Consider the following 25,248-nt stretch of genomic DNA (forward strand, 5'->3'; position numbering starts at 1 on the left):
TTGTTTTAATCTTAAGTATACGTTGGGTGTTGTAAATTGATTATTTGGTGTTGTGTTATGTATTACTGTTATGGTGAAGCTTTGGTCAAAGGAGCTAGTAAATAAATGGAAATGGATTGTGGTTACCGATCTTTCTCAGGTACACTGCCTCTAAACCTGGAGGAGCTAGTAAATAAATGGAAATGGATTTTGGTTACCGATCTTTCTCAGGTACACTGCCTCTAAACCTGGAGGAGCTAGTAAATAAATGGAAATGGATTGTGGTTACCGATCTTTCTCAGGTACACTGCCTCTAAACCTGGAGGCTCCACGTAGCTATCATAACCGGCCCTCGTCTTCCTTCCCCCCCCCCGATTTTCTCCAGTCCCCTCTGAATCCCAACGATGCCCCCCGGCCCATCTGCTGACTCCCCCAATTAACTCCGCGCCGCCCCGCGCAGGATGACTCTCTCCGGCCCCATTCCGCGCGTGGGAATGTCCGGCCTCGCCCGGCGGTCGGCGCCCTTCATCCCCGGGGACCAATGGGGGCAGGCGGGCGGCCTTGGCCCTTTAAGGGGCCGGACGTGGGCCGGCCGGCCCCGTCGCCACCCGAGCCAGCAGGTAGAGAGGAGCCGAGCGGCAGTCGGCCCGGGGAAGGCGGAGAGGGCGGTGCGTAAAAGCGCACCAGCAGCACCAGCTGCACCAGCAGCGCGCGTCCCACCCGGCCGCCCAAAGCGGAGAAGCCCCCGCCAAGCCCACCCACCCACCCACCCTCGCCGCAGGCCTCCTCCGGCGATGGGGAAGGTGCAGCTGTTCGAGATCCGCCTGGGCGACAGCCGCGTCGTCTACAGCCCCGGCGAGCCCCTGACCGGCTCCGTCACCGTCCGCTTGGCCGGATCGCTCCAGTACCGCGGTGAGCCTCCTTCCCTCCCTCCCCTCCCTCCCCTCCCTCCCCACCTGTCTTCCCCCATCGGGTCTCTGGGCACCTAGGGGCCGGGGGTCGCGCCAGCCCGGCAGCCACGCCCTCCGGCCGCTCGACTCTCCCCCCTCGTTTCTTTTTTCCCCCTTTTAATTTTTTTTTTTTATTATTATTATTTTTCATTTACATCCCGTTTCGTTTCATCGTTCGGTTAACCTCTTTGTAGAACATATACAATCTTGGTCTAATCGCTACAAATAATTCCATCTTGTTACTTCCCCTCTCCCCTCCTCTATCTATTTTATATGTCTGTGGTTCCCTTTGTAATTAAATTCTAACTCAGTATAATTTTTCATGTATAAGTTGAACTCTGTATCACACTTTCATGTAATCTGAATTAGAACGGTAATATTTTTTCCACTTAGATCGTTTGAATTAGATCCAAACATCACCTTTAATATTTCCCGAGTTACATTCATTAACACAGTCTGTTGTCCATGCCTCCCATCCTCCCATAAATTCCACATTTTCTTTTTGATTTACGAATGCAGTAAGTTTAGCCATTTCTGCTAGTACTCTCCCCTCTCGTTTCGCTAATGGTGTTGGGTAAGCTGGGCGTGTGTGTGTGATGGGGGCAGTGCCCTCTGCTCGTGCTCAGAGGTGCCGTCGCCTCTGTTGGGTTTAGCCTGAAATCTTGGGCGGGGGGGGGGGGCAGGGAGGCAGAGACCTTTATTTCCAACGGAGCCCCTCGGCTGTGGACGCAGATCGGGTGAACTGGATTGGCTGGGGCTCTGGGAAAGTAGAGGAAGAGCCCTTTGCCTATGCTCAGAGGTGTTGTCGTTTTGGACTGGTTCAGGCTTTGGCGCTGAGTGTTAGACAGACGCTTCTCCCCCATGGAAATCCCCATGGTCCCTAGCTGCCTGTGGCTGTACTTGTAGGCATGTTCTCCCCCCTTTCCCGCCCCCATCCCATGTGCTTTCTCTGTTCCCACAAGCACTCCAGTCCTGTGTCTTTCCTCCCTAATCTTGCCCCCCCCAGGCCATGTTGGGGGAGGGCTTCACCTGGGGTCTTCAGAGGTTGTCACAGTCGATGGGACCCTCCCCTTACTTCTCTGGGTGACTCTTCCATCGTTCCTCGTGGGGAGGGGGGGATGCCTAAGGGTTCACCTCAATTGGGGGCTTGCACTTGGAAGTGACTTTCCTTATTGAGGCTTTGGCCCAGGAGCTTGTGAAGGAGGAGAAGAGGGCCTCTGAGCTTATGCAGACTGTTTGCCACCCGAACTACTGAATATCTATGCCGCAATTGAGATGTCTGGGAATAATGTGTGGTTCTTGCCAGTGAGAGTAGCTGGCTCTCTGAGATGTCTCTTTATAGGAATTTGTGTGTGAACGTGGCAATGGTGTGTGGTTTCTAGAAGGGTATGAGATGGCTGATGTCTTGGTGTGAGATGGTTGATGTTTTAACTGTGTTGAAGGTACTGGGGTCTGGGTGGCGGGAGCCTGCGATGAGATCAACAGGCTGAGTTTCATTTATCTACTTAATTCCATTTCTATCCTACCTTTCCATCTAACTCCAGAGTTCCCAAGGTGGCAAAACATTTCAAATGGCATTTAAAATATAAATGTATTAAAATATTTTAGATAATTAAACCAAACATACAAACAGGGAGGAGAGCTAATATTTAGTGGGAGAATGCCAAACGAAATATTCATCCGCTGACAGAAGACAACAGTAGAAGAAGACAGAGGAATCTCCCTGGGAAGGAGTTTCAGAGTTTGGAGAAGGCCCTTTTTCCGAATTGCCATCCTTCTAGCCTCGGATGGTCGGGGCACCTGAAGCAGGGCCTCAAAAGGTGACTGGAATGGTCAGTTGGGTTCTTATGGGGTACGCTCAGGTACGCTGGCCCCAAGCTGTATAGGGTTTTAAAGGTCAATACTGCACCCTGAATAGAGCCCAGTGCAGATGGAACATGACTGGAGTGATATAGTTCTACAGTCCACTCCAGTAAACATTCTGGCTGCAGTATTCTGTACCAATTGTAGTTACCGGACAGTCTTCAAGGGCAGCCCCACGTAGCGTGCATTCCAGTAATCTATCTAGATGCTACCGAGGCATGCACCGCGGTGGCAAGATCTTTCCAAAGGCAGTTTGCACATTCCATAATGTGTATGTTATGACAAACATGTAAGGTCTGTAAAGTGGAAACCCTTGCATGCACAGTCAAATACGTCACATGGTGTCTAAGGAGCCAGGATTAGCAGTGGCTGTTGGTGTCTGACCTAGAATTGCTATTGTGTAATGTATGAAGAATAATCTATAGAACACATTAAGTGTCTGAAGTGCTTTGCATACATCGTTGTAGCAGTTCTTGCAACAGCCCTGTAAGGTAGGCCAGTATTCGCCCTGCTGCAGAGTGCCATCTAGCAAGTTAGTATCACAAGTTAAGATTTGAACCAGTGGCCTGTTGGATTGCAACTCATTCTCTGAGCCACTGTTCTGTAGCAGCGCCCAACATCCATTTGCTCATGATAGTCTATGAATAGTACAATCCAGAGTGGTGTTGTAGATACAGAGCGGGACTAGGACCAGTGAGGCCTGGATTCAGATCTCTCCACCCTTCTGCTGAAGCTCACTGGGTGACCTCAGGTCAGTTTTGTTCTTTCACTTTAGCCTACTTTGCAGGATTGTTGTCACGATAGAGTGGAAGAGGGGAGAACTGGGGATACTGTCCAGAATGTCAGCCGTTCTGTAAGCTAAACGGGCCCATTATTACTGAATAATGTGACCTAAGCTTGGCTGAAGCTTGCAGCCAGAACAGAGAAGTCTGATGTTACGCTCGGCTAAGATTTCTGAGCAAATAATCAGTCAGCTGTGAAACAGTGAACCGAAACATCATGTTCTGAAACCAGCTCTCTGGCATTTCTGAGAAACCTCACTTGTTTCATTCTCGGCCACAACTTCTTGCTGGGATCCCAGACTGGGTTCGGCTGGGGTATGTTTTGTACCAGTTAAAACTGATGCCGGTATTGATTTAGGGGCATAAGGAAGTGAGGGTGGCTGAGAGACGTTGTGGTGAGATGTTCCCCCCTCTTGCTTGTTTTCCAGCTATGAGAGACAGTTAGGCCAGGGGTGTCAGACTCATTTGTTCCCAGGGCCGTATATGACATAAATGTCATTTAGTCGGGGCTGGGTCATGTGTACCATAAAATTTAATGCCAGGTATCAGAGATAACAAACTTTATAGAAGGCACAGGCAAAGCCAATTAATGATAGCATTTTTATTCTTTACTTAAAATGCAAATGTACTTAAAACAAGATCCCTCTTACAGTATTTGCTTTTATTTAACAATTTGGTAATTGACCCATGGTGCAGAGCGGTAAGCTGCAGTACTGCAGTCCAAGCTCTGCTCACGACCTGAGTTCGATCCCAACGGAAGTTGGTTTCAGGTAGCCGGCTCAAGGTTGACTTAGCCTTCCATCCTTCCAAGGTCGGTGAAATGAGGACCCAGCTTGCTGGGGTAAAGGGAAGATGACCGGGGAAGGCACTGGCAAACCACCCCGTAAACAAAGTCTGCCTAGGAAATGTCAGGATGTGACGTCGCCCCATGGGTCAGGAATGACCCGGTGCTTGCACAGGGGACGTTTGCCTTTTACAGGAGCGGGGTGTGTGCGTGGGGGGGTGGCTACCTCGGTTGGCTGATGGATCGGATAAAAGCTCTCAACGGGCCGGATCCAGCCCCTGGGCCTTGTCGCTTGAAACCCCCGGGTTAGGCCTTCGACGTTGGAGCCTCTTTCAAAATTATCAGCAGAAAAAGGCTGGTGAAACGCTCCTCTGGGGGAGTGAACTTGGCAGACTTAAAAGATGTCCCTCCAGTTCTACAGTTCTATAGAAGGGCGAGGAACAGGGCTAGTTAAAGCGTTCCAAAGGGTTGTCTGTGAACCATTTTGAGACGACAAAAACAGTCCTGTAAAGCAGGTCTGTACTAATCTCAACTTGCTGATATGCAGCTGGTGGTGGTGGTGGTGAGGATTTGCTTGCCTAAAGGCAACTAGTGAACTGAGGGCAGAGGTGAGGTTTGAACCAGTGACTTCCTTGCTGGTGGCTTACAGCAAAAGAGATGTGACTGCAATCTTGGAACACTGCTATGCTAATTCTGGACTCGCCAGCTGGCAGTAGGTGGATGCCTGTCTGCCCGATAAACGCAGCCTGCATGGTGATTGTTTGAAATATACTGGTAGTGTTTATTAACTGGTGCCTGTGTGCGCCTTCTTCCGCTTGCAGAACGGTTGACTTCAAAGAAGAGAACTCTTATCAGAACTGTGCTTTGGTTCTGGTTCAAGGTCTCTTGGAGGCTGTTCCCCGTCCAAATATCCTCCACTGGAGGATATTTCCTTTGGTGGGAAAAGTTCAAATCTTTTCCTGGGTTTCACCAACAAAGAGTTGTGTATGAAGTTGGGACCCTGTGATGACGGGTGCTTTCACACATGCTGAATAATATCCTTTCAGACCACTTTCAATCCACTTTAATGATCATTTGAAAGTGGTTTTTGCTGTTTCACACAGTAAAATCCAGCTGCAAAGTGCATTGAAAGTGGATTATTTGGCATGTCTGAAAGTGTCTCCCCAGCTATGCTTTTTGGATCTATAAAGCAACCCCTGGGGAGACTAATCTGGAAGGGCGGGAGAATTTAATTCTTCTTTCTCCCTCCTGCAGCTTCAGCCAAAAAGCCCTCCACGCACACATACTACTTTAAGCCCCGGTAAGGGGTAGCCCAGGCTACCCCAGTCTCAGAGATCTTGCAAGCTAAGCAGGATTGGCCCTGGTTAGTATTTGGATGGGTGACCACCAAGGAAATCCAAGGTTGCTATGCAGAGGCGGGCAATGGCAAATGACCAATGACCACCGTTCTTGCCTTCAAAACCCTCCAGGATGGCCACAAGTTGGCTGAGACTTGATGGCACTTTCCACCCCTCACCAGGAGGGGAAAGGTATGACTTTTTGCCCAACTGGATTTAAAGCTGCCCTGAAGCGGGGGGGGGGGGAAGGGGGCCTTTCATGTGAGGAAATGACAGGGAGAGGGAAAGAGTGAATACCTCCTTTCCCAGTATCAGCCAAATCAGTGTTGCTTCCTTGGCTGCTGGGGGTGTGGGGGTGGGGAGTTACGCATCTGGAGTTACAGTCACAGCATTGGAGCATCATGCGTAGCTTGGCCTCTAAGGTACCTTCCCCAGGGATTGGAAAATCATGTCCATGCAAACATTCCAAGATATTTTGCTCTCCCCTGCCCTTAATCCAGCTGCCGTTGAACGTATGAGGCATTTGGGATGGTGCTGAGTCTTGATGAGCTCTGGCGAAAGGATCCTGCATTTGGAGTGATTTGGTCCCTCCCCCTTCGGCCTTGGTTTGCAGACAGGATATAAATAATACGACGGTGGCAGGCGCTTTTTTTTTTTGCTTTTAGGTCTGCTGATCTAGCAGTTCTGGGTTCGGGTGGAGGGCTTTTTGTGGGAGGGTCTGGATGCGGGGGCTTGTTGGTTCAGCGATGATTTGCAGGCAGAAAGCAACTGAAGGATGGGTGGGGGGGAGGTTCTGGTGTTTGCTGCTAGGAATAATCCGATTCTAAACTGCGCCTTCTCTTCTGACACAGCCCCTCTCACTTTGAGCTTCTCTGATCTGGCTGTTCTTAGCTCCAGTTGTGCTGGCGAATGTCACTGGGTTGGAGGGACAGGGTCTCCTCGGCCAGGCTCTTGTCCATGACGCTCTTCCACCTCCCCACAGTTACCAGGCTGAAGAAACAGGCACTCCCTCCCCTGGGGTAAGAAGAAGAAGAGTTGGTTTTTATATGCCGACTTTCTCTACCACTTAAGGCAGAATCAAGCCGGCTTACAATCACCTTCCCTTCCCCTCCCCACAACAGACACCCTGTGAGGAAGGCGCGGCTGAGAGAGTGTGACCTGCCCAAGGTCACCCAGATGGCTTAGTGTGTAGGAGTGGGGAAACAAATCCAGTTCATCAGATTAGCCTCCCGCCGCTCATGTGGAGGAGTGGGGAATCGAACCCGGTCCTCCAGATCAGACTCCACCGCTCCAAACCACCACTCTTAATCGCAGCACCATGCTGGCGAGAAGACTACCCCAGAGCCTCGACTCTTCCCTCCCCTCTTCCTTTCCGATAGCCAACTTTTTCCTCCAGCAGCCTCTGGACTGCTGTATTGATCAAAGGGGGCACACTTTCCAGGTAGGAGGTGATGCCTTGTCCGCCTTACTTGGCATGTGTGGGGGGCTGTGTGCATCCAGCAACCACCCCTTGGGCCGTACTTGTTCTCTAGTACTAGGAATATTCACCTCCTTTTGCTGCTTGGATGATTCCAAGAAATTTAACCGGCATGTGGGGGGAAAGGCCACTGTTGCTTTTTGACTATGGGAAGAGGGGCTTCCATATATAAAGAAATTCAGTGTGGGACACATGTTGTGCAGGAGATAATGCCGGATAATTAAGACCATGGCCAAAATGATGGTTAGCTTGGGGGCCCCGTAATACAGATGGACTGCCTCCTGGGTTAGTCCAGGCCTGCTGTTTGCAAAAGCAGTAATACGCTCTGCTGGCAGAACAGACGCACATTGCTGTCCTTATGGTCTCATCCACATACCTCCTCTTCAGAAGAACCAGTAGTAGCAAAGCAATAGGCTACGCAATTCAGTGTTTGAGCTCTTCAGGGGTGCTTGTGTGTGAGCCTCTTTCTGAGAGCTTTATGACAAAATATTCTCCCAACCTAACCATCAGAACGCTGGCCATTTGGAAGTAATGTTTAATGCTGCTGGCGGGGGGGGGGGGACGCTGGCTGAGATGGGATGTTGCATGCTGGAAGGCATGTACTAGGCATGGCAATTATAGTTGAAGGGGCAGGGAAAGGGGTCTAAAATGGATCTCTCGGGGGCTTCTCTGTACTTTCATTAAAGTACTGCGCCCAGGATTTTTTGGGGAGAAGCTGCAAGAAACGAGCCCTGAGCCCTGTATTGGTGTATAGTGTAGATCGGAAACATAAGCCACATGGATTCCTGCGTTGAACCGGTGTTAGCTGTCATGCCTTTCCTCAAAGAACCCCAACCACAGTAGTTCTGTGAAGTTGCTGATTGCACCCCTCTGTTGAAGATCCTTTTCTCTCTTTCACGAAGCAGCGTTCGCAAAGATCCTTGCTTAGAAGCGCCACTTTCAAGCTGGTTAAAGTATAACAGAGAAGGGGCTGTAGGTTTGCCTTTCTGGGATTTCCACTGGTCCAGCTGTTAGCTGTGGTTCATGCAGTCTTCCCTCCCCTTCCAGAGTTCTGCTGTATGCAAGAAGAAGAGGAAGAGTTGGTTTTTATATGCCGACTTTCTCTACCGCTTAAGGAAGACTAAGTGCATTCCTAAGGAGAGTTACTCCAGTCTAAGCCCATTCATTTCAATGGGCTTAAACTGGAGTAACTCTCCTTTGGAATGCACCGTCAAACCTGCTTACAATCACCTTCCCCTCCCTACAACAGATACCCTGTGAGGTAAATGGGACTGAGAGAGTGTGACCGGCCCAAGGATACCCAGCTGGCTTCATGTGTAGGAGTGGGGAAACAAATCCAGTTCCCCAGATTAGCGCCTGCTGCTCATGTGGAGGAGTGGGGAATCAATCCTGGTTCTCCAGATCAGAGTCCACCACTCCAAACCACTGCTCCTAACCACTACACCATGCTGGCTCTCCAAGTGGGATGGGGGGGGGGCAATGGAACACCAGCCAGGTATTCCCAAAAAAAAGGCTGGGGGGAAACATCCCTCTGCCATACAGATCGTAGCCTGTTCTGATGGTTAAGAATGACTGACTTGTCCTTAGTTTTATGTGTGTTCAAGAATGGATGAGGGCCCCCAAGCAGTAGGTGGTAATAGGAACTGAGAGAGTTTAATAAAGCTTGATGCTGGGTCTGGCTGGGAGCCAAGACCACCCTCTACCCCCCTCCGCCTCTCCTGGGCGAAGGATGGCCTTGAGCAGCAGCCTGGCACCGGGGAGGGCCCTTATCGAGTCAGCAGCTCGCGGAACAGCCTGGTCTTTCCTCTGGTGGGAAGCGGCTCCGTGTGCGGCAGCTGGAAGCTTGTGGGTGTGTGTTTTCCAAACCTGTGCGCTCTCCTTTCTCTCTAGGGTTGAAGCTGTGAATATTAAACGGAGTGGAGAGAGAGATCCTCTGTCAGGGCCGTGAATCTCTACAGCAGCCACGGGGAGTCCTCTCTAGCTGAGAGATGCTCTTATTAGTCTCGTGTCTGTCCCCCTTCCTCCTTCCGAGGAGTTCAGGCTGGCACACCGGCCTTGCAACAACCTGCGAGGAAGGGCTCGCTGAGAGGAGAGCAATTTGCCAAATGCCAGGGGGCAAATATAAGAACATAAGAAAGGCCATGCTCAGGATCAGACCAAGGTCCATCAAGACCAGCAGTCTGTTCACACAGTGGCCAACCAGGTGCCTGTAGGAAGCCCACAAACAAGACAACTGCAGCAGTTGCCTGTGTTCCACAGCACCTAAGAAAATAGGCATGCTCCTCTGATCCTGGAGAGAATAGGTATGCATCATGACTAGTATCCATTTTGACTAGTAGCCACAAATAGCCTATCCTCCATGAACATGTCCACTCCCCTCTTCAAGCCTTCCAAGTTGGCAGCCATCACCACATCCTGGGGCAGGGAGTTCCACAATTTACCCGAGAACAATTTAAATGAGAACTTGGATCTGGGTCCAGTGTGGTAGTGTCAGATCGACTTGTGTGGGGGGTCTATCCTTGGCTGTGTTGGGTATATGGGGGTGTCTTGGAGAGGAGCTTCACAGCGACTGCTTGCGTTGCGTGTCAGATCTGGCGCTGGTTTCCAAAACACCTTTGCCTAACTCTTGTCTTCTATAAAAACTGTTGAGAAGCTGTCTGTAGGCTGCTTATTTCACTTGACGCTGTATTCCCATGGCCCACAGACAGCTAGAATGCCTGGTTTTCTCCCCTTCTCTAAAAAAGAAACAAGTGGTTAGAGCATTTGAGTCGTCAGCTGTGTAGGGTGGCTAGTGTGTGATCCTTAAAATAGGGAGACCTGGGTTCCAATCCTCACTCAGCCATGGAACTCAATGGCTTCAGCCTGATCTCTCTCTCTCTCTCTCAGCCTAACTTGGCTAAGATGGTGGCTGTGAGGTAAGGATGGGAGGTAAACCATGTGCTCTGCGGTGAATTTCTTGGAGGAAGGCTGGGCGAACAGTATAATGCAGAAATCAACATATTTCATGGGAGAAAACAGATTGTTAAAGCATCTTCTCCGTACTAAAACTTGAGGTGTTGATGTAGGATTTCTGACTCATCTTTACTGCCTGTTACTTCTTGCTTAAATTTAACACTCTTAAACAGCAACGGGTTTTCACAGGCTTTATAGTCCCCCCCCCAACGCGACTGTGAAGTAGGCTAATATTTCCATTTTCAGATGTCACCATGGTAGTTTCCATTCTCCGTGTCCAAAACTGTTTAATAAGATTCTACGTACGTGTGTTCAGAATGACTCCCAGAGGGCAGCTCTGGTAAGATGTAGTGTGTTTGAATGTGCTCCTCTCTACATGTAGAAATCTAGCATGTCAGGAGAACGCTGGGTCGGATAGCTTGCCTTCTGAAATGCTAATTGTCTGTGGGCAGAGGATTTTAAAAAATACATAAAATCCAAGCATTCTCCCCCACCTGCATTCTGAATAATTCAATCTCTATGTGGGGGGTTGTATCTCTATCTTAAGGAGTCTCAAAGCAGCTTACAATCACCTCCCCCCCCCACACACACACAATAGGCACCTTGTGAAATAGGTTGGGGCTGAGAGAGTTCTGAGAGAACTGTGTTTGGCCCAAGGTCACCCAGCAGGCTTCATGTGGAGGAGTGGGAAATCAAACCTGGTTCTCCAGATTAGAGTCCTCTACTCTTAACCACTACACCACGCTGCCTCTCAGGGTGCCTTTTCTGAATATGTACATGGATAGACATGCACAGTGCTTGATTACTTGTCCATTGAGATTCTGCTGGATATGCCTGCTGTTTTCTTTGTGACCTGCATAATGTGTTGAGTTGAAACTGCATGGTAAGGATTTTGTGGTTAAGAGCAGAGGATGTGGTCCCCATCTTTAAAAAGGGGGGAAAATCCCAAACAATTATTGCCCAGTCAACCTGACATCAATACCAGGTAAAATACTAGAGCAGATAATTAAACAGACGGTCTGTAAGCCTTAGAGAGAAATGCCGTGATCACTGACAGTCAACATGGGTTTCTCAAAAACAGGTCATGTCAAACTAATCTCATATCTTTTTTTGATAGAGTGACAAGTATGGTAGATGAAGGGAATGCTGTAGATGTAGTGTACCTTGATTTCAGTAAAGCCTTTGATAAAGTCCCCCATGATCTTCTTGAAGCAAAGCTAGTAAAATGTGGGCTGGACACTGCTACTGTCAGGTGGATTGGTAATTGGTTGACCAACCGAACCCAAAGGGTGCTCATTAACGGCACAACTTCATCCTGGAGAGGAGTGACCAGTGGAGTGCCACAGGGGTCTGTCTTGGGACCGGTGCTATTTAACATTTTTATAAATGACTTGGAGGATGGAATAGAGGACATGATAATTAAATTTGCAGATGACACCGTTGGGAGGGGTAGTTAATACCCCAGAGGACAGGGTCAGAGTTCAGAATGACCTTGATAGACTGGAGAGCTGGGCCATAAACAATAAAATGGATTTCAGTAGGGAGAAGTGTAAGGTACTTCACCTAGGCAGGAACAACTTAAGGCACAGGTACAGAATGGGGGATAGTTGGCTTAACAACAGTACATGTGAAAGAGATCTGGGAGTCTTAGTGGACCACAAACTGAATATGAGTCAACAGTGTGATATGGTGGCTAAGAAGGCCAATGCAGTTCTGGGCTGCATCAAAAAAAGTATTGTGTCTAGATCAAGGGAAGTAATACTACCACTGTATTCTGCATTGGTCAGACTTTGGAATACTGTGTCCAGTTTGGGGCTCCACAATTTAAGAAGGATGTTGACAAGTTGGAGTGTGTCCAGAGGAGGGCGACCAGAAATGGTCAAAGGTGTGGAATCCATGCCCTATGAGGAGAGACTTAAGGAGTTGGGTTTGTTTAGTCTGGAGAAGAGAAGGTTAAGGGGTGACATGATAGCCATGTTTAAATATTTGAAGGGATGCCATGTTAATGAGGGAACTAGCTTGTTCTCTGTTGCTTCAGAGACTAGAACACGGAGTAATGGATTTAAACTAAGAGAAAAGCGATTCCACCTAAACATTAGGAAGAACTTTCTGACAGTGAGGGCGGTTCAACGGTGGAATGCCCTGCCTTGTGGGGGTGGGGTGGAGTCCCCGTCTTTAGAGGTCTTTAAGCAGAGGTTGCATGGCCATCTATCAGGAGTGCTTTGATTGTGGGATCCTGCATGGCAGGGGGTTGGACTGGATGGCCCTTGTGGTATCTTCCAACCTTGTGTGATATTGTCAGTGGCAAGTACCGTAATGTACGATGGTGATTAATTCACACACCCTTGCTGCTGTTTGGTGTGATAGTCAATGAGCAGAGAACGTGCATGTATGAATCAGCACGGAACGTGCATGCATGAATCAGCACGGAACGTGCATGTATGAATCAGCTCTCGGTCCATAGCAGAAGTGTGACAACATTGAATCCGAGGCTTACCTTGTCTTGACCTTGGTGTGACTCAGAGAATGAACAGGACCTTTGTTTGCAGGAGGCCCAGGTTCAAGCTCTGTCTTCTTCAGGTTGTAGGTGTTGGATAGGGATGTCAACCTCCAGGTGGGACCTGGGGATCCCCCAGAAATTACAGCTCATCTCCAAACTACAGAGATCAGTTTCCCTGGAGAAAATGGATGCTTTGGAGGGTGGACTCTGGCATTAGAGCCCACTGAGGTCCCTATCCTCAAATCTGCAGGAGCTTCTCAACCTGAATCTGACAACCTTACCACCCCCATCCTTAACCCGTGGGGGGGGGACCTGGCAACCCTACTGTTGATGTTTATCTGGCTGACACCCGGGAGAAGCGTCAAATCAGCATCCATGGTACTGAGCTAGGAGTCCAATGGCCTGACTTGGTTTCGAGCAACCTCCTATATACATCTTGAAGGTCCCTGAGGCTAGCAATGGGCGGGGGGGGGGGGCAAATAAGCTAATGGGACAATGGCAGGTGACTGAGGGACTCTGCTTCCTTAAGTGATAGACAGCCTGAACAGGAGCAGGCAATAGAGGGTTGTGTGTTCAGCCCTTTGTGGCTTTTAATGTCTCATTAGATTAATCAATTAAAAAGATGGTTTAACCTGGCTCCTCAGTGTCTGTCACAGGGATGGTTTTGCTGTATAGACTCTGATCGCTCCTGATGGGTTTGACTGTCTTCCATGCAGAGAGAAAAGAGCTTAGGAGGGAAGGACAAAAGTGGGAAGTGGTCAGCAGATCTTGTTGTGTGATTACACGTTCTGCTTTGATTCCCCATTGTTGAGATTTAAAGTGGGAGTGGGGGCAAATCTTAACTGCTGACCACACAGGAGTTGGGGCTTTGCTGCTGGTTTAGAGGTGGGTTTGTCACTATGCAAAAGGTTGTCTTCTGGGATTACCAAGTGAATCTTCTGTGTCTTGTGTAACTTCAGAAATAGAATTGTTTTTCTTTCATGACCCATGAGATTTCATTAACTGGGGTAGATTGTGGCAGTAGCAGGGTCTGCTGTACACATTTGTGCAAAACCCAGAAAAATGTTCTTGGGAGTGTTTTTTCCTGTGGGATTTCCTGTTCTGGGAGGTACTTCCAAAAACCCAAAAGAGAAGGGAGTCCAAAACTTGTGAATACTATTTTATTCCATAGGGCATTGGATATATTTTTTAAATTCCCCAAAGTTTTATTTAATCTGTAGATGCTATTGCTGTTTACATAACTTTTTTTGGCTGTCAAGTCACAGCTGATTATGGCAACCCCGTAGGGTTTTCAAGGCAGGAGATGTTCAGAGGTGGTTTGCCATTGCTTGCCGCCATGTCGAGACCTTGTATTTGGATGGAAGACCACCAAGGAATACAAGGATCGTGATGTAGAGGCAGACAATGGCAAGCCATCTCTGAACGTCTCCTGCCTTGAAAACCCTAAAGAGTCGTCATAAGTCGGCTGCAAATTGTCAGAAAAAAACCCCAAACCAAACTGAAAGCCAAGCTATATATCTAAGTGATCCAGTTTCATGTTTTTGATTTATTTTAATAATCACTTACAGATTAAATTAGATAATTGAAAAGTATCTACTAGATATTTATCCTTCCAAGGAGCTCAAGGAACCATGCTGGGTCTCTCTGCTCACAACAGGGGCCATGGCTCAGCATCTGCTAGAATGCAGAAGATCCCGGGTTCTGTTCATGGCATCCAGTTAAAGAATCTGGTAGTAGGCAATATGAGACCCTAGAGAGCTGCTGCCAGTCATAGATTCATAGAGTTGGAAGGGACCTCCAGGGTCATCTAGGTCAACCTTCTTCACAATGCAGGAAATTCACAGATGCATCCCTCCCACACCCCGTGACCCCTACTCCATGCTCAGAAGATGGGGAGGGAAAGCCCTCCAGGATCCATGGCCAATCTGGCCTGGAGAAAAATTGCTTCCTGACCCCAAAGTGGTGATCAGCATTACCCTGGGCATGTAAGAGAGCCAAGCACTGACACAACCCTCCCTCTCATGATCTGCCTAAGTTCACAGAATCAGCATTGCTGACAGATGGCCATCTAGCCTCTGCTTAAAAATCTCCAAAGGAGAGCCCACCAGCCTGTTCCACTGAGGAAAGTTCTTCCTAATATTTAGCCGAAAACTCTTTCGATTTAATTTCAACCCATTGGTTCTGGTCTGACCTCCTGGGGCAACAGAAAACAACTCCGTACCATCCTCTATATCAGTGGTTCCCAACCTTTTTTTGACGAGGGACCACTAGGACTTTTTTGTTCGGTGCAGGGACCCCAAGGTTCAAAATAAAAATTCTGAGAATTTGAAAATAAACTTTAATCATAACTGTTAGTTAAACATTAAACTTAGAATAATATTTGAATATATATTTTTATAATAGATAACTTTTAATTGAAAATATTAATTTATTATGGGTTTATAACTTTGTTTCGCGGACCTTAATTTAGTTCTCGCGGACCCCTGGGGGTCCACAGACCCCTGGTTGGGAACCAGTGTTCTATATGCTTGCCCTTCAGATACTTGAAGATGAAGATATCTGAGTAGACAGTACTGACTGTGGTGGACCAATGGTCTGATTCAGGACAAGGCAGCTTGATATGTGTTCATGTGCGAGTCAGTATAGACTGAGAGAGCATGGCCGGGCCTAAGGTCTCCTAGTGAGCATCACAGCTAAGTGGGAAGTTAACTCCTGATCTCCCTGGCTGCAATCAAATGCCGTACCTCATCACACGATAAGACCAACAAAGTGTTGGACTGGCCAAGTTGGTTCATGGCTGCCCTTGCATACCTCTGCTGCGGATAGTGCCTGAAGGGCCCATGTTTGGTGAAGAAGCAATTCTCTGACCATTTCATGGATTGTTCTTTTAATGGATAGAATAATCGATGGTGGATCCAAGGTTTTGAGTGTGAGCTCACCCAGCTCTGAATGCAGAACTCTGCTAATTGCTGAGGCGGCTGCATCGGTAACCACCTGCTCCAGAACAGATGATCGACCTTGTGCCTGGCGTCACTATCTATGACTCATCTCTTCTGGTGTTTCGTAAGTGTCGCTTTGCTTGTGGCCAAGTGCTGGTAAAGTGCCAGTAAACCAACCCGTGGACCTTGATCAACATTTGAGACTTCTCCTTCTGCGGAGGAGCTGTTTAGACAGTTGGATGACAGACAAAGAATGATCTTGCCAACACTGAACGGACAGGTTGGCCTGCGCTGATGTGAAGGTGAGATATTTCCTTGCGGCGAAGCAACATGGAAATGGCAGCAAAGCTATCTTCAAAAATGGCTGATGTGGGTGCTACACGTTGTATGGTTGAGGAAAAGGAGAAGAACTGAACAATGAACCCTCTGTGCAGTGAGCTTCCTTCAAAGGAAAGCTGTGTAGAATGAAAACACCTTTGGCTTCATCTGTTTACAAATGTACAGGTTGGCCTGGAGAAAGTGGCCGCTTTTGTAATTGGACTATGCCCTCCTCAGGCTCCGCCCCAAAAATCTCCAAGTATTTCCCAACCCGGAGCTGGCAACCCTACCTCCAGCTCCCAAACCAGGCCGTCAGGCCTTTGCTTCTTGTACCAATTCTCCATTGTTGTGCCCTCTTTCCCCTTCCCCTCCTTCAGCCATCTTACAGGCGCATATGGCTCCAGGCACATTCCAGGGTGGCTTCGGACAAAGACAAGCCTCATTGCGCACTGTTGTGCCTTGTCAATGAGCAGTCCTGGGCAACTATGAATGTAGTAGAATTGTGCCAAGGGTAATCACAAAATCACACAAGGTTGGAAGAGACCACAAGGGCCATCCAGTCCAACCCCCTGCCATGCAGGATCCCACAATCAAAGCGCTCCCGACAGATGGCCATCCAACCTCTGCTTAAAGGGTAGGCCAAGCGCATAGAGGCTACCAGAGAGAGAACTGTAAACGTTTCTTCTCATGCCCTTTGAGTGCATAGAACGAACTGTGTGGCAGACTGGCCTGTCTGATTTCCAAGGGAAGTTCCCAGGGGCTTGGCCAGTGCCTTGTCAACAACTTGATATTTACCCTTCAGTGCCAACGGTGCTCGTCCCCCATTCACTCATTACCGCCTCCAGCACTGCTGCCAATTTGCATGAGGAGGCAGTGGGTAAGACGACGCCTGTCTTTGAGTGCCAGCGTGGTGTAGTGGTTAAGAGTGGTGGAATCTCATCTGGACAACCTTGGGTTTGTTTCCTCACCCCTCAACATGAAGCTTGCTGTCCATACTCTCTCAGCCCCACCTACCTCACAAAGTGCCTGTTGTGGGGAGAGGAAGGGAAGGTGATTGTAAGCCGCTTTGAGACTCCTTACGGGGTGGTTTGCCATTGCCTTCCCCAGTCATCTACACTTTACCCCCAGCAAGCTGGGTACTCATTATACCGACCTCGGAAGGATGGAAGGCTGAGTCAACCTTGAGCCGGCTACCTGAAACCCACTTTCGCAGAGATCGAACTCATGTCATGAGCAGAGCTTTTGACTGTAGTACTGCAGCTTACCACTCTGTGCCACCGGGCTCTGTATTTTACCTGTTCGTATTTTCTAACCCAATTCTTTTCTGGTCAAATGCTTCCCTCCACCCTGGAATTACTTGAAATGCAGAATGCAAGCCTCTCCCCAAATGAATGAGCTCTCCAACGAGGTGTCTTATTGTCCTACATTCAAAGGTGGGGGGAGTTAGCTTCCACCAAAATTTATAACCGCGAAACATGCAGTGGTGTCCCAACAACCCACTTGGGCAAAACTATAAAGAAATTCTGACATAGAGGAGCTGCTTTAGTGCTCCCATGCAAAGCTTCCCTGCAATTTAATCACAGGGACTTCAAAGAGCTCAAGATTAGGATATTAGAAATTCAATGTGTGCAGAGATACCAATGGGATCAGCTGGCCTTGCTCTCCATTGACCCTGGTGATGAAGCAAACCCATTATGACACTGTGCTCTCTAGCTAATGGAGTAGGGTTGCCAACCTCCAGGTAATAGCTGGAGATCTCCTGCCATTACAACTGATCTCCAACCGACAGAGATCAGTTCACCTGGAGAAAATGGCTGCTTCAGCAATTGGACTCTGGCATTGAAGTCCCTCCCCTCCCCAAACCCCTCCCTTCTCAGGCTCCGCCCCAAAAACCTCCCGCCGGTGGTGAAGAGGGACCTGTCAACCCTATATTGGAGAAGTCCCTTAATCAATGGGGAGAAGTAATGCTTCTCACCCTTCTTCAGAGGAAGCGGATACCTCCATTATCAAGTTCTTCTAGAAAATGCAACATCGTGGGTGATGGGTGTCAAATTTCAGATTTCTAGTGCATCTGGAAGTGCCTTATCCATCTGGACACCCTTGCAAGTTGGTTCTTTTTAGGGAAGGGAGAAGGCTTACTCCCACAGGAGGTAGAGGCAGAGAAAACTGCCAGCCATAAAGCCCTCAGTCACGAGGTTTGAGTGAACTTGTCAGACGCAAAGGGAGCTGTGCCTGTGCGCGCAAGATAAGGGAGAGAAATCTGCATTACCCCAAAGTACTTTGCCCATGTGAGCAAGGCATTGCGCATGTGTTATCAATCCAGGATGCACCGTCCCTCCACATACCAATGCAAGACCAGGCCAAACAGCATCGCTTCTTGCAGAACTCTGAAATAAAACGAGTCAAGAGAAATCTTCTTCCCAGACTCTGGCAAAAGGTTCGCACAGCCTAACTGTCCCCTCCCTAAGCAAAAGGGCAAGAAAAGGTTAGAAAGAAGAGGGGGAGGATGCTGTTTGAAGGTCTGTTCTGCAGCTGTCTTGGAGAACCAGGCGCAATTCACAAGGCTCAAGGCCAGCCAAGACCTGCACAGGCACAAAATAACAGCAGAAGTACTTGCTGCTATTAACTGCTGGAGAAGGTTTCTGTTTGTCATCCCCCACCCAGAAAAAAGGCAGTCAGTATCAGAGTTATCCCAGCAGCTTTTAAAAGCACCTTCCCAAATTTCAAGGCAGGATAAACCATTCCCTTATGACACATTTTTTAAAAAGTTTATATCCTTTTGGCAAGTTTAAACAAGTTTCTAGTCCCCATTAATTTATCTCTGCTTGCCATCCACAAACCCCACAAACTTCCTGTAGTATGAAAGGACCCAAGACTACCTACAAAACCCTCCAAGCCATCTCATAAAATCAAAACAACAGTACCATTTCATACACAGTGGCAAAGTTTGTTACGTTGCCACCAGAGAGGGAAGAGCTCTGGTTAGCATAACAACATTGCAATTCTGGCTCATTATCGATCAATTTTAACGTTGTTTATCTGCTGGTCAAATGACCATAAGCAAATACACTAAACTAAGGCGCTCTCCATGGGCAAGAGTGGTAAGCTACAGTACTGCAGTCCAAGCTCTGCTCACGACCTGAGTTCGATCCCAACGGAAGTTGGGTTTCAGGTAGCCGGCTCAAGGTTGACTCAGCCTTCCATCCTTCCGAGGTTGGTAAAATGAGGACCCAGCTTGCTGGGGGTAAAGGGAAGATGACTGGGGAAGGCACTGGCAAACCACCCCGTAAAACAAAGTCTGCCTAGGAAATGTTGGGATATGACGTCACCCCATGGGTCAGGAATGACCCGGTGCTTTGCACAGGGGACCTTTACCTTTTTAAGGAACGCTCTTTAAGTGGTTAAACCAAGACAGGGTCAGCAAGTGGTTCATAAGGACATTAACTGAGTGTATAGGTACTGAAATTGGGTACTGGTCGGGGCCGAATTCTACAGCCAGCTCCTGCTACCTCTGCCTGCAGGAGTGAAATGAGGACCCATTGGCTAAGAACTCGCCCCCCGTGCATTCTGGCCCTGCCCCCTTTAACCCCTCCATTGTCGCCACTTCCGTCTCCAGCCCTCTTGTAGTACAGAGGGAATATACATTTCTCCACGGCCCGGGTGGGAAAGGGTTAACACAGCTTCTTGGGCGGTCCTAGCAGCTCCATAGCTAATGACTCTTCTGCAAGGGGGGGAAAAGGTTCCTTTTCTCAGCAAAACAAATTCACATCTGCCTTGAATAGAGGCTATTCCTGTCCGCGGGAGGGGGCGGATCACCAGTCTTAGATCCTTCTGAGCTAGAGATCTGCCAGGACCCACAAAGGGCCAGACCAAATGAATTTGCAGGCCTTAAACGGCCCCCGGGCCTGACATTCCCCACCCCTGCCGTAAAAGAAGACTGTCTAGTAAATGTCTGGGTGTGACATCACCCCATGGGTCAGTAATGACCCGGTGCTTGCACAGGGGACTACCTTTACCTTAAAATGGCCAAAGGGATAAGCAATTACAGGGTTCAGTAAGAGCTGATTTATATGCTTGGCAGGATTAAGTGGTAAAGCTCTTCCTGAACTGTACCATTTTAGGCTGCTTGGGGTTGTTAGTATGTTAAAATATGACTCAATATTTTTTAAAAAATATTTTGTCAAGTTATCAAACACATATGAAGCTGCCTTATGCTGAATCAGACTCTTGGTCCAACAAGATAAGTATTATCTACTCTGACTGGCAGCAGCTCTCCAGGATCTCAGACATACACTCTGCCTCTTTCCTTTAACTGGAGATGCAGGGGATTGAACCTGGGACCTTTTGCATACCCAGCAGATGCTCTAGAACTGGAGAAAAAGAGTTGGTGTTTTATATGCTGACTTTCTCTACCATTTAAGGAAGTATCAAACCAGCTTACAATCACCTTCCCCTCCCCACAACAGACACCCTGTGAGGTAGGTGGGGCTGAGAGCGCTAAGAGAACTGTGACTAGCCCAAGGTCACCCAGTTGGCTTCATGTGGAGGAGTGGGGAAACCAACCTGGTTCTCCAGATCAGAGTCCACCGCTCCAAACCACCACTCTTAACCACAATACCACGCTGAGTCACAGCCCCTCCCTCTTCTCTCCTCCCAAATTGATAGCCCTAGAACATTTTTATAAACTTGATTTTGTACGCTAAATGTATAAACTAGGCTTAACTTCCTGAGAAATCTGTGACAAATGCTGTTTAACATTTATGAAGTAGGTAAGAATGAGCTCTTATAACCGAATCCATATCAGTTACTTATGGACACAATCCATTCTGAGATTTATTCCAGTACGTTGAAGAGACTATTTTTTATGGAATTTGTTCACCCAAAAATTGACATACTTTGACTGCAGAGTCATTAAGTTAATTTGAGCGTTGAACTCATATTCCACATCTTATTAAGCCATTTTGATCTTGTTCTTGCTTTTAATTCCCCCCCCCCCAATTTATCACAATACAAAATTTTGCCACAATGAGTAGATTTATAACCACTTCCAAACTTGCATCAAGTTCCTCTCAGGTAGCACAGTAAAATTACTGCAGGATTCCTCAGCAAGTTATAACTTGTCATTTCAGATTCCTTGGTCCAAAATGCCAGTCCCAAAAGTGGGCATGTCTCACAGGCATGTCAGAAATTGCTCTATTAGTATGGCTCTTCCAATATGATATAAATACAAGTGGGGTGACCCGGATGTACTTGTGGGGAGCTAATTTTTACTCCACTACTATTTCCTCTTTCCCTTCCCTGAGAGCCCCCATAGCCTCTCCCCTTTTGGTTTACTTTCTACCCACCAGCCAACCTACCTTTATCTGCCACCATTTCTTAAGGTGTCCCTCCCTCCCCTAGCAGCCTTTCCCCAGGAAAACTCATTGTGGTGTCGAGCGAAGGTGAACCTCACTTTCTCCTGTACTCCCCTGCCCACACTGTTACCTCTTTCCCTCCTCCTGGCAGCCCCGGTATCCTCACCTTCCCCTGCTTGCTTCTCCTTCACCTCCACCAACCCTTTATCTGCCCCCATCTTCAGCTATACTTACTTTTTCATTTCATATATGCCCAGCTTTTCTCCCCAGTGAGAACCCAAAGCAGGTTACAGCTCCACCATTTTATCCTGTGAGGCAGGTTATGCTGGGAGTATGTGATTTGCCCTAGGTCACCAAGTGAGCTTCCATGGCAGAGTGGGGATTCAAACCTGGGGCTCCCAGATCGCAGTCGTCAACTCTACCAACTGCCACACACTGGCTTTTGTGTGGTGGCTGCTGTTGAATAGTACTGAGTAGCTGGGCCTCCAGTGGTTGCTGCCAAGCTTGGCCCTGATGAGTCCTTCCTCAAAGGCCAAAACTGGCCTGAAAAGCACCCCCCCCACACACACACACACCTTTAGCTGACATAAACCAAGGCTTGAAGGATGGCAATATTGCTGTGGTTTCCTAGCGAACGCTATACTGGCCACTGCAGAGGATATTTATTTCTTAAAGATACAGATGCTGCTTTTATTTGCTTTTTAAACCGCATCCTCATGTTTTTTGTTTCGGTTTCACTTTATTCTGAAAACCTGAGGCTTATCTCGGTTTTGTAGAAAGATATGTTTCGCCTGTTCGTGGTTCCCATCACTGGATTTGAGTATCCGCAGATGAGGCCACACTGAGAATTAGATATATTGACATCTATGTACATACTGTGTACACAAATATATTGGGTATATGAATATACATATGGTGCAACCCTCCTCTGCACAAGATATTTATGTAATTTGGGTGGTTTTGCATGCACAGTAAAGCAAGCTGCTGGTAGTCTTTCTGGCACCGGAGACTCATTCCTTAATAGGTAGTACTGGGGCTGCATTTGCTGTGTTGAATTTCTGCGTCCTTCCTGCTCCCCAGTGCCAGTGTCCTTTTATCTTTCTGCTGCGGTGGTGGTGGGTGCTTGTACCCAGCTGCCATCTGTAATGCTAATTTCCAGTTCTTCAGGGATGGGTCCATGTTATGAATTGAAAAGGGAAATCTCTTTTCCCCTCCACTGGGTCCAAACCGAATTGATTTGGCAAAAGGTTCAGAACGAATGAAAGAGAAAGACGTCTTCACACAATGGATAAAGGGTAGGGTTGCCAACCTCCAGGTACTAGCTGGGGATCTCCTGCTATTACAGCTGATCTCCTGCTGATAGAGATCAGTGCACCTGGAGAAAATGACTGCTTTGGCAATTGGACTCTATGGCATTGAAGTCCCTCCCCAAACCCCGCCCTCCTCAGGCTGCGCCCCCAAAACCTCCGGCCAGTGGCGAAGAGGGACCTGGCAACCCTAATAAAGCGTGAGATTTGGGGTCTTAGATGGTTCTGAAAGAGGCGTGGCACAAATAAACCGCATAGATCTCTCTCTGTGGCTTTTAGCCAGGATAGGGAAATGGAGCCTCCACGCTTGAAGGCAGTGTACCTCCAATCCTTGGCTGCTGGGGTCAGGTGACAAGGGAGGGAGCCGTGGCTCCTGGGCCTCTGCTGGCAAGCTTCCCAGAGGTGACTGGCTGTCGTTGCAAAACATAGGCCTGGACTGGATGGTCCAATTGGTGCATTCTTATGCCTTGCAAGCTGCAGGCCGCCGTGCCGGAGACCGAAGCCACGCTAGTGGGACATCGCCAACTTGAAGCATTTATGTGCCTGTTGCTAAGAAACTGTGCCTGTGGCAGTTCTTTTTTTAAAAAAAAGATGAACCGGTCTTGCACGGAAGGAGTGTTTCTTCCTCTTATTTTGCACCCCCCCCCCCAACCAATGCAAGGCTTTCACGGGCTGTTTCCACTCCTCTCTCTCTCTCTCTCTCTCTCTCTCTCTCTCTCTCTCTCTCACACACACACACACACACACACACACACGCATGCGTGCTGATAGCAGACAAACTTTGCAAACATTCCCGAGAGGGGTGGGGTAGCTTTCCACTTTTCCAGGTGGCTTTGCCTTTTTTTTTTAACCCCCCCCCCTCCTGCCTTGACAGAATGTGGATCAGAGCACTCCAGCAGGCTAAAAATAAAGGTGGGTTCACACATGCACAGTATAGCCAAGTACGGATGGTTGCTTTTCAATCGTGGATGTGGTTTCGTGCAGGCAGCGACATCTCTGCAACAGATGTTCCTTTCTTTAAATGATCTGTGACGGTCTGGAGGGTCAAGCCAGTTTTTTACAATGTTTCGAACCGCAACTGGGGAAAAGCTGAATTTGCCCTCCCCATTCTAGGGTTCCCAACCTCCAGGTGGTAGCTGGAGATCTGCCGGTATTACAACTGATTTCCAGGCGTCAGATCAGTTCACCTGGAGAAAATGGCCACTTTGGAATGTGGACTCTATGGCATTATACACCATTCAAGTCCCTCCCCTCCTGAAACCCCACCCTCCTCAGGCTCCACCCCCAAAATTTCCAGGTATTTCCCAACCTAGAGCTGGCAACCCTACCCTGTTACCAGTGAACACGTTTGATGCAGGAGAATACCTCTTTCATGTGGCTGTTTCAAGTGTCTTTTGGAATAGCGTCTTGATGGCTCCGTTATAGGGTTCCCAGGTCCCTCTTTGCAACCAGCGGGCGGTTTTGGGGGCAGAGCCTGAGAAAGGTGGGGTTTGTGGAGGGGAGGGACTTCAGTGCCATAGAGTCCAATGGCCAAAGCGGCCGTTTTCTCCAGGCGAACTGATCTCGATCAGCTGGAGATCAGTTGTAATAGCAGGAGATCTCCTGCTACTACCTGGTGGTTGGCAACCCTACTCTGTTAGGTTTCCAGCAGTCACCCAATGACAGCAATATTAGAGCCTGTTTTTCAGGAAGTAAGTTCCACTGAAACCAGTGGGACTTTATTTGAAGGAAGCGTGCATAGGACTGTGTTTTAAAGCAGAAATTGAATTAAACCTGCATAGAAGTAAAAATACTACTTTCCCGGTCAAAGCCACCTCGGTTTTTATGTGCAAGTGTTGCGGCATTCCCTGGTTTGCATGTGTGTGGAGGGGGGATGCCTCTTCTAAAATGGTTCCTGCAGCTTCTGTAAACATTTATTTCTTTTTTTCTTTTTAAATGGCTGCCTTACTTATTAAGGTCACTTTTTAAAAGTTGGTCAGAAGCTTAATTACTTGATCTGATTGAACGTTGCAGCTATTAATAACATGATGATTATGAATTACATAGCGTTTAGTTTATTTAATCTCATTACATGGTTACTGCCTGCGGGTTTAAAACATTTTCAATACAGAAGAAGAAGGTGGGACTGGGGGGGAACATAAAGGGAAACCACTGCTGTGATATTGTAAAACAGATAAAGCACAGCATTGCAAGAGCAGAAAAATGATGATGCAGATGGAAATCTTGTGTTTGGTGGTCTTCTAAAAGCCAATTTAAGAATAAGACGGTTCACAGGCGCTGTTCACCCATTCAGCAGCAAGTCAAATGATTAAAATACAATGCGTGAATTGCAAAAAAACCTTATTCTTCAACTTCTTTCCTTCCCTTTTTCTTTTTCCTGCATGACTATCTTTTCCTTTAGTTTCTGCCCTACCTAGGGTTGCTAACCTCCAGGTACTAGCTGGAGATCTCCTGCTATTACCACTGCTCTCCTGCCAATAGAGGTCAGTTCCCTTGGGGAGAATGGCCGCTTTGGCAATTGGACTCGATGGCATTGAACCCCGCCCTCCTCAGACTCCACCCCCAAAATCTCCAGGCATTTCCCAACCTGGAGCTGGCAACCCTAATGATGAGGTTGTTTATTGTCTGCTAAGAGACAATGTAATACGGGGCTCCATCTTATTATGTAAGCCTGACAATTAGGTTGTGTTTTTTTTATATTGTATA

The 25,248-nt window shown here is 48.0% G+C and overlaps 1 protein-coding gene across 2 annotated transcripts in view; it reads left to right on the plus strand.

Annotated features, from left to right (window-relative positions):
- The first annotated feature begins 773 nt into the window (after nucleotides 1-773).
- The window catches only part of ARRDC1 (arrestin domain containing 1), a 74,770-nt gene continuing 50,295 nt past the window's right edge, over nucleotides 774-25,248 (plus strand). For both annotated transcript variants that reach the window (XM_056860706.1, XM_056860707.1), the window contains exon 1: nucleotides 774-891. In XM_056860706.1, coding sequence (XP_056716684.1) covers nucleotides 774-891 — 118 coding nt within the window. The remainder of the gene's footprint in view (nucleotides 892-25,248) is intronic.

Source organism: Euleptes europaea, chromosome 14, assembly GCF_029931775.1.
Source record: "Euleptes europaea isolate rEulEur1 chromosome 14, rEulEur1.hap1, whole genome shotgun sequence".
In the NCBI taxonomy this organism is placed as follows: Eukaryota; Metazoa; Chordata; class Lepidosauria; order Squamata; family Sphaerodactylidae; genus Euleptes; species Euleptes europaea.